Source organism: Falco biarmicus, chromosome 13, assembly GCF_023638135.1.
Source record: "Falco biarmicus isolate bFalBia1 chromosome 13, bFalBia1.pri, whole genome shotgun sequence".
NCBI classification, from domain to species: Eukaryota; Metazoa; Chordata; class Aves; order Falconiformes; family Falconidae; genus Falco; species Falco biarmicus.
Window position 1 is genome coordinate 23846060 of NC_079300.1, and position 13888 is coordinate 23859947.

Genomic DNA, 13888 nt, shown 5'->3' on the forward strand with positions numbered 1-13888 from the left:
GGGGGCCATTTCAGAGATTTTTCAGTATTTAGAAAGAAAAAAGCACCCAGTCCTGGGGAGCATTTGAATAACGTATAGAGGGTCAACCCACTCCCCATCTCCCCTGACTTTTCTAGGCTGCTGACTCATGTACAAATGCATTTCCCCCATGGAAAAGTTAGGGATGGCAACGTGGGCAGGTTGCAGAAATGGACGCAGCCGTGTCCAGCCGTGGGGGTCAGCCATGGCGTGATACGCTGACCCTGAGTTGCAGCCAGGAGTGTGAACCTGAGGGCCAGCCTCCTGCTGCGACATAAACCCAGGGAACAGCAATGCACAGGTGGCAAAGGTCTAGGTAGGGTTAAAAGGGCTTCCCCACGGGTGGGAGCAGCAGCCCTTGGGGGTGGCTGCTCTAGGGATGTGTCTCTGTGCCAGGGCTCAGCAGTGCAGCAGAGGGGGAGCTGACAGAAGGACTGACTCTGCTTTGAAATCTCCTGGACTTTGTGCCTTTATGGCACCGGACAAGTCTTGCTTTCAGCCTCAAAGTGTTCCTTTGCATCTGTCTGACCCATTGACCCGAAGGGGAAGGGCAGGCAGCAGAGTCTAGGCTGGTTTTGGAAGGCCAGGTACTTCAGAATATGCTCGTACTGCCTGAACCTCCCCCAGCACGCCAAAGGAATACTATAAAAAAAACCAAAAAACACCTGGATTATTTTAATAATGCAAACAACCTAAAATGCACAATGAGGTAAAACATGATGTATTATTTTGTACGTGTTGGCAATAATTATCAATTGCCTTTAGCTGTAAAATGAACTAAAACAGGGAGACATATGTAGGTCACCTGTCTTCCTGTAAGAGTAACAAGTAGGTGTTGGAGGGTGGGATGGAGACACATTAACAACCAGCAGTTACACACTCACTTTTACACACCTCTGAAATAACTTACTCATTTAACAGAAACATAGAGTATAAATTGCAATTAACTTAGCCATGCTAAACCTAACTTCCTAAAGAGAAAGAGCAATAGTTACCCCAATAACACTGAAGCTGTGTCTTCTCTTGATCTTACAGAAATATGGGGGGGTGCATGTTGGGTTTGATGTTTTTTGTCACCCCTGACAACCACCCCACCCTCTGCTTCCTTTAGCAAGTGTGTGTCTACAAGGGGTGGATTTGTTCTATTTTTTCAGTGCTGGGTCTGGGCAATAGAAGGGCTTCATGGAACTCCTTGGTCACAAAGTAGTAGCAGATGCTATCCAGGCAGCAGTTGGACGTGGCGATACACCTTGTCATGGAGGAGAAGTTCTTTGTAACCTGGAGCAGGAAACAGGTAACTCCAACGCCCTCCAATACGAACCTGGCAAACACGCCAAGGTAGGCTGGCACAAAACATATCAAAAATATGATCAGGTTTGCATAAATAACGTGAACAGCTTTCTGGGTTAATTTGTCCTCTAATGAATTTGTGTTCAGGCGTTTCTTAAGGTTCCTGATAACTTCTGTGGAACAAAAAATGAAGACTGCTAACGGAAGAGTGAAAACAAAGAAAATGGAAAGCAGGCTCAGAACAGCGGGCGCAGTGGTATCCTTCTGGAAACAGAGCACGGCGTGTCTCTGCTGAAACTGAAAGGTGGCCCCGATTATCACGGAGACCCACAGAAGCCCACAGAGAAAGGCAGCCTTTGATGGAGACCTGAAGGTCCTGGCTTTCAGGGGGTGCTTTATGGCAATGTATCGATCAATGGAGATAAATGAAACTATGTAGATGCTCACTACCATGTTGATAAAATACATTGCCTCTATAAACTGGCAGAGCTCATCTCGGGTTGCCTTATTCCAGAGCAAATAAGCCATGGAAGGCAAGATGCAGATGACAAAGCAGTCTGCAAGGACTAAATTGATTACATACACCCTGGTTTCTGTCCACTTCTTTATCTTGCAGAAGAACACCCAGAGGGCAAGGGCATTAAATAGTGCTCCAAAAAAGAAAATGAGGTTATACAGGCAGAATTCAATGAGACGAACACTGTGATACAGTTCTAGATTTGCAACATTGCAGCTGTTGGACACATTCATGGTCCTGATGTGTAGATGTTGTATGATGTTCTGAGACCTGAAATAGGAAAAGACGTGGTAAGACTTTCCTCCTACCTCTTAACAGATACATGGCTCCTGTAAAAAAGGGTATTTAAGTAAGTATTTATTTTGTTATGCATGTGAATTTGAGGCTACGGAGCTGGCCTTCTCAGTCAGCCTGTAACTGGGATACATCCTTTGTCAAGCTTTGTTTATGTTTACTCAGTTTAGGAGTAAATACCTCAAGGTACACTTCCAATAGGACATGGCAGACAGCCTTTATTAAATAGGGAGATATGAATGGGGGTGTGTGAAATAATACTTAGAAGAGCTCCTATAGATAGCATGGGCATCCTGTCACAATGTGAACACTAATTCCTTAAACCAGGCTGTGCAAATAAGATAAAATTGCGCTTAGCTTGATTTTGAGCTAGGCAGGGACTGCAGCAACCAAAGCTAAAGCCCAGTGCAACCCATGAGCAAAAGCTCTTCTACCAGTTGTGCTGGCTTGGGAGCCAGACTAGAGCAGCGACGGGCTGAAAGGGCATAGCAGATTTTCCTTAGTAGACATCCTCATGCTCTGGCTCTAACTGGGCAGGTTTCTGAGCCTTTGGGCTGCCTTCTGAGCCCAGAGCTCCTGCTACATAGAGGAAAACAGAGCTGATTCTGCGTTCCTGCATCCCAAAGGCACATGTGAAACCCCAAGAGAGTCAGTGAGGCATGCTGCTCTCCACATCCTTGGGAGGGGAATGGGGGTGGAAGGGTTTCAAGCCCATTTGTTCCAGGAGAGAGTATGAGTCTGCAGATGTAAAGGAGACAGAACACCTGAAAGAAGGAACACTGGTGCAAAACAGGGAACTTGCCATTAAGGTCTGCTCAAGGCAGGCGCCCTGCCACCCAGGGAAATCCATGAGATGTAAGTAGTAGTAACTGAGCCTCTGTCACACCAGCTGCTAGATGTTTCACAAGAGTATTGGTTGTGTGAAGAGTGTGACTTTGTGGGCAGATAACAATCAGCTTTTAGCAGACCCCATCCTGGGCAAAGTGGCTTTATGTGACGTGCATATGGAGGAATTATCTGAACCGGTAATTCTGCGTTTGTGTCACTGAATGTCTGCTTGCATCTAAATGTGCTTTGGAAAGAATTTTAACCTTTTAATTTAAAATTAGGTTTTTACCACCCTAACAGGAAAGTATTGAGGGATGTGGTTAAATCCTACAGCTTTCACAGGTGCAGGAAGGGACACCATGGCTGGACATGCCTGGTTAAGCAGTTGCCTCTGCAAGCAATGCAGGCATCATGTGCAGGCGGTGAGGGCACTGCCTGCAAAACCAGACTCCAGTTCTGAAGTAACCAATAAAGACACAAATAACACTATTGCTGGGGGGATATGCAAGTGTCTTGGGCACCAACGGACACTACTGTGACTCCTGCATGGAGCTCTCTCCCAGTACTTAAGTGCTCAGGTCTGGTTTTCCCAGCAGAGGCTTGCGGCTCCCTGCCTGCACCCTGGAAGGAAGCTCACGGCTGTCACTTTGGGAAAATCTTGCTGAACCAGAGGAAGTAGTAGCAGGAAAATGTCTTACATCAAGGGCTGAAGCCACCTTGTTATGCTCACTCACTGTACGAGGCAGATCTCTTTGCTGGCATGGCTGATGCCCAGGTTGCTTTTCAGTGGCCCCGGTGTGCGGTGCCAGCAGAAACCCCATGCTGAGGTATGGAGCAGGCATGCTGTGCTGGTGTGCGCTGCAGCATGGAAGGGCTCTGGTGGACACCACCTTTGGGGCTGGAGGTGGCTCACAAGTGCTCCAGGCCACAAGGCAGCTCAGAGACCGGTGTGGAGAGGAGGAAGGAAACAAGCAGAAGGTGTCAAAGCAGGCCACGTAGCACAGACAGAGTATGGCTGAGCAAAAAAATGTCTTTAAAGAGATGCAGTTTGATAAGCTAGCATATCCTGTGGCTGCTGGAAATGCTTAAGGAGGGGCAAAAGAGATGGCTCTAGCATCAGAGGGGCTAGGCAGCAACATACAGCTGTGAGAAAAGGATGGAGATGACTGTAAAACAGTGTCTTGCTGTTGCTGGAGGACCAGGAATAGGCTGGGGTTTGACAAACAAGGTGGGGTGTGTACTGCTTTCCCCCCACCATAATAGACTGGGGAGGGCCAGTCAGCAGCTGTGCCCTGCCATGGAAGCTGGTGACCGGCTGGGGAGGAAAGCCGGGGCTGGGCTCATTTCCTCCAGCAGCAGCTCAAGGAGTAGCAGGCTTCTTCCAGACACTTAACAGAGAGCTTGGAGGGGGAGAAGCAAGGCAGACTGAAGGTACAGTGGGTGTTGCAGTAGCACCATGATGGCAAACATCCAGTGGTTTTTCCCAGCAGGGTGGCCACTGTGGAAGCAGCTGCACTGGAGGGGGAGTCTGGTGCATAAAATCTTCCTCCCTCCTTGGGAGCAGAGCTCAGAAGTGAGCAGGTACCAGAGGGGTGAAGGGTGAATGCGGCGGGTGAAATGGCTAAGGACAGCATGGGAGCCATGGTGGGTGAGGGAAGGGACCTGGAGCTGAGTAGAGGGGGAGGGAGAAGAAAAACGGGGTGGGAAGTATGTGGTACAGTACAGCATCTTCTGCATCAACTGCCTTCAAACCTGCCACCTCCATGGCAGCTGCCCTGATTTTCACCAACATTTGCATAAATTGAATGGGTAGCTGCCAGCAAAGATTTAATAAATATGCTACACAGGTATGAGAGTAGACTTGGACAGGGCAGTACTTCACAGGGGTGTTAGCCAAGCCCCAGGCAGCCAGCTGACCTGGGGGGGAAGCACAGCCAGGAAGAGTGACCAGGCAAAGTGCTTCCGTGGCAGAAGAGCCCTAAGCGAGGGCCCTGCCATGGCACTTTAACTTTTATTTAGTTTCCAAATAGCATAAAGAAATCTGGAAACTGCCTGCTCTGACCTTGCTGTTGTCATTCACAGCTCTATCAAACGCAGTGATCTAAGGGACAGCACTTTTTTTGCTGGTTTCTGGGGGGGGGTGGTGGTGGTGGTGTTTGCAATTTGTGTTCTTTCAGGCTCATCTATCAGCGCACCTTTGAAAACAGTAATGTAGTCATCATAGCCATAGCGCTGCTTTGAAAGACCCTGGAAAGGAGTGCAAGGGTTTGCTTAGAGAAAAAAGAAAACTTTTGGAATCACTTGTTTCCCACGTTGGGATGAATTTAGCTTCCAGATCCCAGCTGCTGTTAGGAAGTAACATGCTGTGTGCGAAGACCCCAGAGAATACCTTGGAATAAGAGCAGAAACTCTTAACACAAGGTTTAATGATCACAACCTATTGCATGGACCTCTGCGTGGCCAGGACTGCCCTGCCCTGCAGAAACTGGGCGCCTAAGCCTCCTCTCCCTCCTCCCAGCCACAGCAGGACCCTGAGCAGCAATTCACAGAAAAGCAAGAGAGAATAAAACAAAGTGATATTACCTGTAGGTTTAGTGCCACAAAATCAGCAGCAGGTCCTGACAGAGGCAGGGCAGCCACGCATCCTGGCCAGGAGGAGCAGGGCCAGCCGGTGGGGCTGGAGGGTGGGCACAAGCTGGATGTGCAGGGCAGGTACCTGGCACCAAAAGCTGGCTGGTACTTGAAGGTTTCTATAGCACCTCCTCCTCCTGTGTAGGAGATTTCATGTCAGTTTGGTCTGCCAACCAGATAACCGGTGGCAATACTTTCCAGTGAGGTCTGGTGCCTCACTGGAATTCAGCACTTTCTAAAACGATGCGTTCAAGGGCTAACAGTGGTACTCAGCAGCTGTGGATTTGAAATGCTGTGCTGAAACCTGCAGTTAAGCAAGGCCAGGAAGATGTGATATATGGTATTAGATCACCCTGTGCTGAATTAATTCATAGAACTGTAGAATCATAGAATCATTTAGGTTGGAAAAGACCTTTAAGATCATCGAGTCCAACCATTAACCTAACACCACCAAATCCACCACAATATAAGCCAATACATTAACTGCAAAAATTATTTAAAAAAAATATTCTGCAAGTTAAGATCTAATAAAATTAAACTGCTGTGCAACACTAGCAGTTTAGAGATAATGTATCTTACAGAAGTCCAACACGTATTGCAGAAAATGAAATAAGAAGCATGAAATTTATAACTGGACAGTAGTCCCCCGATACCTTCACAGAACAGAGCCATGCTTGCACAGCTCTGGGCGGGCAGGTGGGCACACTGAGCAGCTTGGCACGTAGTACAGGCTCTCTCTGGGCTGGAGAAGGTCTCCCCAGCCCTCCTCAGGTGGAGGCCACTGTACCCAAACAGCCCCTTGGCCTGGGTTTAGTGCCTGGGGCAGGGGTGGAGCAGGAGATGGCCACAGTGGGGCCAGCAGCAGGGCTCCAGCGTGCACTCCTCTCTGAGCACAGGTACAGCCAAAGCACCCAAGACCTTCAGGCTGATGACTGAACCAAGGCCTTGGCATCTCACGTGGCTGGCAAAGAGCCTCCCTGGTCACACCCTGCATTCTGTAAGCTCCAAAGGGCTCAGTGGTGGGCTATTTAGTTGGTGATGATAATCAGCGTGCAAAATAGCTAGCGGGGAGTTGTCTCACTGCCCACTTACCCTTAGAACCTGATCAGCTGTAACACTTCTTCGTTGCAGAGGTGCTAATGGTCATTGGTTGCTCATAAAGCAGCACAACGAGTGCTCTCCTGGCTAGGTGAGCTGTGAGAGAAGAGAAGCCTGCTGGCTCGGGCTCAGGGGCAAAGAGCACACAGGCACTGGTGTGGTGAGCAAAGGCTGGCAGGATGCTGACGTGGCCCAGGTGTCCCTGGCTTGGGAGGCATCAGGTGACATCAAGCAGAGGAAGTGCTGCAGTACAGCTGTCCAGCAAGGCTGTGCAGGGGAGAGGACCTGACAGAACATCCTGAAGATAAGACCCACTCGCTCCGCTCCACCACAAGGCTTTCGCACCTTGCAGCCACACTATAACCACAGAGATGTGTGTGCTGATCACAGCGCTCAGGAGGCAACCAGGCATCCAAAGCCCCCATGTTCGTCTGTTGCAGAGACCAAACCGTCAGTGCATAAGGTAGGAGCCACATAAAATGTCTCTGAATCACACACTGGTGAGACCCTCAGACACCATCTGGCATTTGTGAGGTGCTGTGGTGGAAGAAGGCAGGGAAGCGTGCTGATATGAAAGGCTGCGATGGCTCTTTGGGCTGCAGCGTGAAAGAGGGGTGGGAGGGTCACTGCAGGGGTTTAAGGCCAGGAAAGACACGTGTCAGGACAGCCACAAAGGAAACGCTGTGGGAGCTGTGCGCCTGTGGTAGGTGCAGCTGCATATCCCAAACAGAGGCTGATACTTTGAGTTATTTTTGACTGAGAGCCCAGGATGATGGTCTTGTTCACAGAGTGATTGAGATTGGAAGAGCCCTCTTGAGGTTTACCTCAACCCCTTGCACAGAGCCCATTGCCCAGGGCCATGTCCAGTCTGGTTTTGAAAATCTCCAAGGGTGTCTCCACAGATTCTCTGGGCAACAGTGTTTGATCAGCATGAGAGTAACATTTTTTCTTACGTTTAAATGGACTTTTCTGTATTTCAGTTTGTGCTCATTGCCTCTTGTCCTCTCACTGTCACTGCTAAGAGCTCCATCTTCCCTACTTCCTTCCACTGGGTGTTTATACCCAATGTTATATGGATAAGATCCTTGCAAACCTTCTCTCCTCCAGGCTGAACGGTCCCAGCTCTTTCAGCCTCTCCTCATATGAGAGATGCTCTAGTCCCTTAATCACCTTTGTGGCACTTTCCTGTACTTGCTGCAGTAAGTCCGTGTCTGTCCTGTACTGGGGAGCCCAGAACTGGACACGGCACTCCAGATGTATTTTACCAGTGCTAGGTAGAGGGGAAGGATCACCTCCCTTGAACTGCTGGCAATGCTCATCCTAATGCAGCCCAGGATGCCAGGATGCTGTTGCCTGCCTCTGCTGCAACAGGGCTGCATTGCTGGCTCATGGTCAGCTTGGTTTCCACCAGGATCCCAGGTCCTTTTCTGCAAAGCTGCTTTCCAGCCTGTCAGCCCCAGCCTGTACTGGTGCATGGGGCTATTACTCTTCAGGTGCAGGACTTTGCACTTCCCCTAGATGAGCCTCACGAGGTCCCTGTCAGCCCACTTCTTCAGCCTGTCAAGGTGCCTCTGAACGGTGGCACAACCCCCTGGTGTATCAGCCGCCCCCCAGTTTTATACGATCTGCAGACTTGCAGAGGGCACACTCTGCCCTAGCGCCAGGCCGGTACCACTTGGCATCTTCATCATTCGCCCCAGTCTTGACATCTGAGGGACTCCGCTAAGGACTGGCCTCCAGCTGGACTTCATGCTGCAAACCACGGCCCTTGGGACCTGGTGGTTCAGCCAGTTTTCCGACCACCTCAGTGTCCATTTCCCAGCTCATACTTCAGCTGTCTGTCTCTGCCGGTATTATGGGAGACAGTAAGGCTTTCAACACTGAAGTTGAGGTGAACACCACCTGCCGCTCTCACTTCATTCACCAAGAAAAGGCATCCTTTAGAAGCAGCTAACAAGTTGATGAGACATGATTTTGTAAATGAAATCACCTCCTTGTACTTAGTATGGTTTTAAATGGTTTCCAAGAGGAATTCATCCACCTCTTTCCCGGGGATCAAGGTGAGACTGGCTGTCCTGTAGTCCTCTCGATGTTCCTTCCTACCTTTTCTGAAGATAGTAAGTCAGCATTGTTACAGGGACGAGCACACCGTGAGTGCCAGCTCACCATGCAGATCTGGCTGTAAAAGGAGAGGAGATGAGCAGCAGCAGCAGCAAATTACTTAGGACAGAGAAGGTAAAAGGATCAGGCTAAGATTTTCTATGGAAGATGCCAGCTCTGCCTCTACATGCTGCTGTCCAAAAATCTGGGTATAGTGCCTGGGACAGGAGCAGTTACAAACAGAAATCCTTCACCGAGTGTGCTTGCTGCAGCCCATTGAAACTGCAGAGTGGATGGCTGGCTGAGGGCCAGCAGAGAGGCAGGGATGCCCGTCTTCCACATGGGAAGACAAGGCTTTGAACTCTGAAATGCTAAGTGAACAAAAGCCACAGGCCAGTGGGGAAGGGAGCAAATACCTCCCTGGGGCTCGGTGAGGGGTGATGCTTCAGGGCAGCAGTATGCTTCAGCATCTGATGGTGTGGTGTGATGGAAATGACGCAGTGGAAACCATAAAAGCATGGTGCTTTCCCTTCCAGGAGAGACTTCTTGATAAGTGTGTTTGTGTCCTCAGCGTGTGAGACAGCACTGAGATGAGTCACACGTCTGCCAGCTCTGCAGAACTGCAGCTGTCAGCACCGAGAGCCCGCTGGTGGGGGCATCCCGCCCACAGCCCCACCGTGACAGGGCCAGCCACGGGTGGGGAGAGGCTGGTCCCCTGCCGTGGCCGTGCGGGTGGGCTGCCAGCCGGGCAGAGCTGGGGGTCAGAGCCTGCCGAACCCCGGCGGAGTGGCTGCCTTGCACCCTGTTGCAGGGGGAACTGGGGCACCAAGGTGGGAAAAAGTGGCAGCATCGGGTGGTGCTGTGGCACTGGGCAAGGTGGCAGCTCAGCCCCACGCGGTGGGCTGCAAGGGGGGCCCTCTCCGGCAGGGTGCCAGGCAGGGAGACGGGCAGGCGGCATCACGAGTGTAGCGGGACGGGCTGAGCGTGGCTTTTGCCACACTGAGGCAGCACTCCCAGTGAAACATGACAGGCAGGTGTGAAGGTGTTTCAGATCAAGTTTGCCCATGGCATACACGGCCAGTGCTACTGCCGCAGTGTGTCTCACCTCATCCTTCTTCCTCCTCTTCATCACAGGGCGGCTCACTTTCCAATCCTACCTGCCACTTAGACACAAGTGTCTTTGTGCAGGGGCACTTCTCCCTCAAGATGAGTGTGCCGTGGCGCTGAGATAAGCCCTCCCGGGGCAACAGTCGAGGCGGACAGCACAGCCCATCATTGTGTGGAAGTGTCTGATGGGCCCAGGAAGCAGCCAGGGTGCCACACACACGCGCGTGCGAACACGTTCAGCTCTCAGCCAGCACTAGCCCAGCGAAACCCGGCTGCAGAGCCCAGGTTGCCCCTCTGCGTACTGACACCGCTGATTACAAGGCAGCTGTGCCCACCACCCATCACTTCCAAAGAGGTCCCCTCCACAGCAAGGTGGGCACAAGAGCTTCAGTTTCTCCTCTCCCTGTGTTTGCAGGGAAAGTGAAGCCCTCAGCCTTGGCTGTCTCCACACCGGTGGTGCCCACCCTCCCCGTGACATGCAAGCGTGGCGATGGAACCTGCCATGCGAGGCTCACAGGTCACCTGTCTGTCACCCACCTACATGCAGCTGTGGTTGTCTTGCAGCATGGTGGGGGTCAGGGAGCTTCTGTAGGGTGGTGCAGCCCAGGGGGGGGAGATCACAGAGGTCTCCTTGAGGGGGGAGTTGAGCACAGTTTGGGGCAGCCTGTGGAAGACAGTTTGTCCATAGCCTGAGTCATCACTGAGCAAGCTGTCAGCAGGGTCCATCCAAGCTCTGCCATCCATGGGCAGATCTTAGGAGGACAGGTGAGAGAGATGGCTGAGTATGCATCCTTCCACCTCTGAGAGACAGAGATGGGGTGGGTGCTGCAGTCCAAAATCAAGCTGTGAAGGGACGTGCACCTCTCGCTGGCCTTGCTGCCAGCAGGACAGGCCGCCCAGCCTCCCCTAGGTGAGGCAGAAAGCCCTGAGTGGCTCCCACATGGTGTGCTGGCCGCTTCGGAGACAGCAGGATGTCGTGGCTCACCTGTCCTAGCCCTGAGCCCCCAGGACCGGCTGAGGGAGATGTGGCGGGAGCCATCCCTGCCTGGACCAACATGCACCTCCTCCTGTCCAGGAGGTCTGCCCCAACCACGGGCTGGCGAGAGCAGAGTGTCCCCCAGGGGACAGACCCTGCCAGCCCGGTGCTGGGTGCAGCATCTGCGGCTGATTTGGCATTGCAGGGTGCAGCCTTTGGCAAGCAGAGGAGGTGAGATTCTGCAGAGGTGGTGGTGCAATGGTGTTGGTGCAGCCTCGTGTGCCTCTGCAGGCGTGCAGGAGGCTGCACTTTGCAGAAGGGACTAAGGCGGTGGTGGCTGACAGTGCCAGCGCCAGCCTGAACTCAGCTGGGGGGGAGGGAGAAGGGAGGGAGGGAGGAGTGTTTTGTGGCAGAGGTTGGAGGTGCAGGTGAGAAGCATCTAGTTGGGATGTGGTGGCCTAGGAAAGAGCCCCAAGAGGGATGCAGGCCAGGAGGGTAAGGTGTCCGGGGGACAATACGATGGATGTGGGGACAGAGATGAGGGCAGGCTGGCTGTACAGGCAGGACTGATGTGCTCCACCCTGTGCAAAGGCTGGAAGTGGCCAGGGGACACAGAGATGTGGCAGGAGAGGACCTCTTGGATGGTGGCAGCCAAACAGCACTGCGGGAATGTAGGTCTGTGCCAGTAAGGCCAGTGGCACCTGCCTGCAAGCAGGCTGTCTGGCCTGGACACAGGGATTCATTCCCCCAAGGAAGACAGGAGAAGGCTGTGCCTGCTGGGTCCTCCTGAGGGCCTGTGTATTTTCCTGGCATTTGTCACCCATTTCCCACCAAATGTCAGTGCTGGAGGATGCTAATCTAACACAGACTACATCTGTTTGTGTGTTGATAAAACATATACAGTGAAGAGGACTAGATGATGATGTGGTTTTGCTTGTGGTGTGAGACGCCTGCGTGGGATGCTGCAAAACTTTGCAAGACAGTCTGGGTGACCTTTGAAGGTACCACCTTTTCCATGGCAGCAAGGGAAAAACACTCTAACTTGGGTAGTTTGGTTTTTTTTTCCTTCCCACCCCTCAATCATGAACATCTCTTTCTTATGTTAATCAATTTGAAAGGTCACTTTGCTGTGCTGTCCTTTGGGTGTGGAACATCTTCACCTTTATTAAAATTCCAGATGCAAAGTTTAATTTGTTTACAGTTTACATTCATGTGTCTAAGGAGGAAGAAAACAAAGACGACATGAGGACAGCATTGTTTGCAAAGCCAGCAGTGCTTCGTGCCAGGGCCGGCTGCAGCAATTCCCCACCGTACCGTGCTGTAGCCATACATCACACAGGTGCCTCTGTTTTGAATGAATTTTACCTATGTCCTGCACACATGGTGTGGAACAGATAATTAGCGCTCTTCAGGCTGTACATCAGCCTGTTCAGCCTCATTAATATCACATTATTGATTTCTTGAGCTGAAAAAAACCTTTTGCTCTTATATAAATATAAGAACCATTTTGTTTCATTGCCCTGCGTACCCCATGTTTATTTTTCCACTTGTCTTTTAAACTACATTACAGCTTGGTTTTTTATGTATGCAGATGAGAGCATGCAGTTTAGCTGGGAGAGTTTTTCCCCTACAGCAATGGCTCTATTGCCCCATGTGGTGGCATTTTTTACAGGACGTACGGGGAAGCTCTCCCCAGCCCTTGCCACTGCATCCAGCCCCACTCTCCGCCCCAGCCAGCAGGGGCCACAGCATCACCCCCAGGCCACCCCGTCCGGGGCATGGAGCTGGCGAGTAGGCACGTCACCAGCCTTCCTGGGTGCCGGGGTGGCTGGTGGCTGTGGCACGGCACTGCTCAAGTCATCGGCTAACCTGGAGCTAACGGTGCACTGTGCACCCACAGGCACCAAAATGGAACAGCTAGAAACAGCCCAGAAAAAAAGTCAAAAGTGATGATACAGGGCCATTTTCTCGTTTTCAAAGTCACCTCTTTGGGTCCCATGTCCTCAAGGGATCCTGCCTTTATGGACAAATGGCCATACCTTGCCACATGGACCCAAATAAATCATTAAACTGTGAAACTTCTGTGGGAGACCAGAGACAGGAAAACAGCCGGGGGGCTCACAGAGGCACAGGGCAGGGGGAAAGAGTGTTCCATAAACTTGGATTTTTCAGAAAGGAGGTTATCCGATCATTTACGAACTAGCAGTGACTTGGCAAAGGAGAGGTGACAAATCAGATTCAAATCCATCTTGCATCATTCATGAAAGATGATGGTGCCTCTGTCCCAAAAAGTTGCTGTTTCATCTGATCTGTTTCCATTTACTGAAATGGAAAACAAAATTAGCAATACAGTTTAAAAAAATGAAGATTTAGGAATAGTTCATTTACCGCCCTTTCATTCAATATTTTCAGAAGGCAAATCACAGAATCAGTGTTGGAAGGGCCCTCTGGAGATCATCTAGTCCAGCCCCTTGCTAAAGCAGGTTCTCCTAGAGCAGGTTGCACAGGATCACGTCCAGGTGGGTTTGAACGTCCCCAGAGGAGACTCCACAGCCTCTCTGGGCAGCCTGTGCCAGTGCTCCATCACCCTCAAGGTAAAGAGGTTCTTCCTCATATTCAGAAGGAATTTGTTGTGTTGCAGTTTGTTCCTGTTGCCCCTTGTCCTGTCGTTGGGCACCACTGAAAAGAGCCTGGCCCTGTCCTGCTGATACCCTCCCTTGAGATGTTTGTATGCATTGATAAGATCCCCTCTCTTCTCCAGGCTAAACAGGCCCAGCTCCCTCAGCCTTTCCTCATAAGGGAGATGTTCTCATAAGGGTGATGCCCTCATCACCTTAGTAGCCTCTGCTGGCCCCTCTCCAGCAGTTCCCATCTCTCTTGAACTGGGGAGCCCAGCGCTGGGCACAGCACTCCAGACGCAGCCTCACCGGGGCAGAGCAGAGGGGCAGGATCCCCCCCTCCCTCCGCCTGCCGGCCACGCTCCTCCCAGTACTCCCCAGGGTCCCACTGGCCTTCCTGGCCACAGGGCA

General features: G+C 51.5%; 1 protein-coding gene and 1 long non-coding RNA gene across 12 annotated transcripts in view; both read right to left on the reverse strand.

The window, feature by feature from the left end:
- Positions 1-1140: 1140 nt before the first annotated feature.
- On the reverse strand, positions 1141-11219 carry LOC130158275 (G-protein coupled receptor 35-like). Its single transcript, XM_056358885.1, has one exon. The coding sequence runs from the start codon at positions 2056-2058 to the stop codon at positions 1141-1143; it is 918 nt and encodes a 305-aa protein (XP_056214860.1). The 5' UTR covers positions 2059-11219.
- Positions 11220-11997: 778 nt separating this feature from the next.
- Positions 11998-13888, reverse strand: part of LOC130157976 (uncharacterized) — a 58899-nt gene continuing 57008 nt past the window's right edge. For all 11 annotated transcript variants that reach the window (XR_008825108.1, XR_008825114.1, XR_008825109.1 and 8 more), the window contains one exon: positions 11998-13181. This is a non-coding gene — a long non-coding RNA (uncharacterized LOC130157976). The remainder of the gene's footprint in view (positions 13182-13888) is intronic.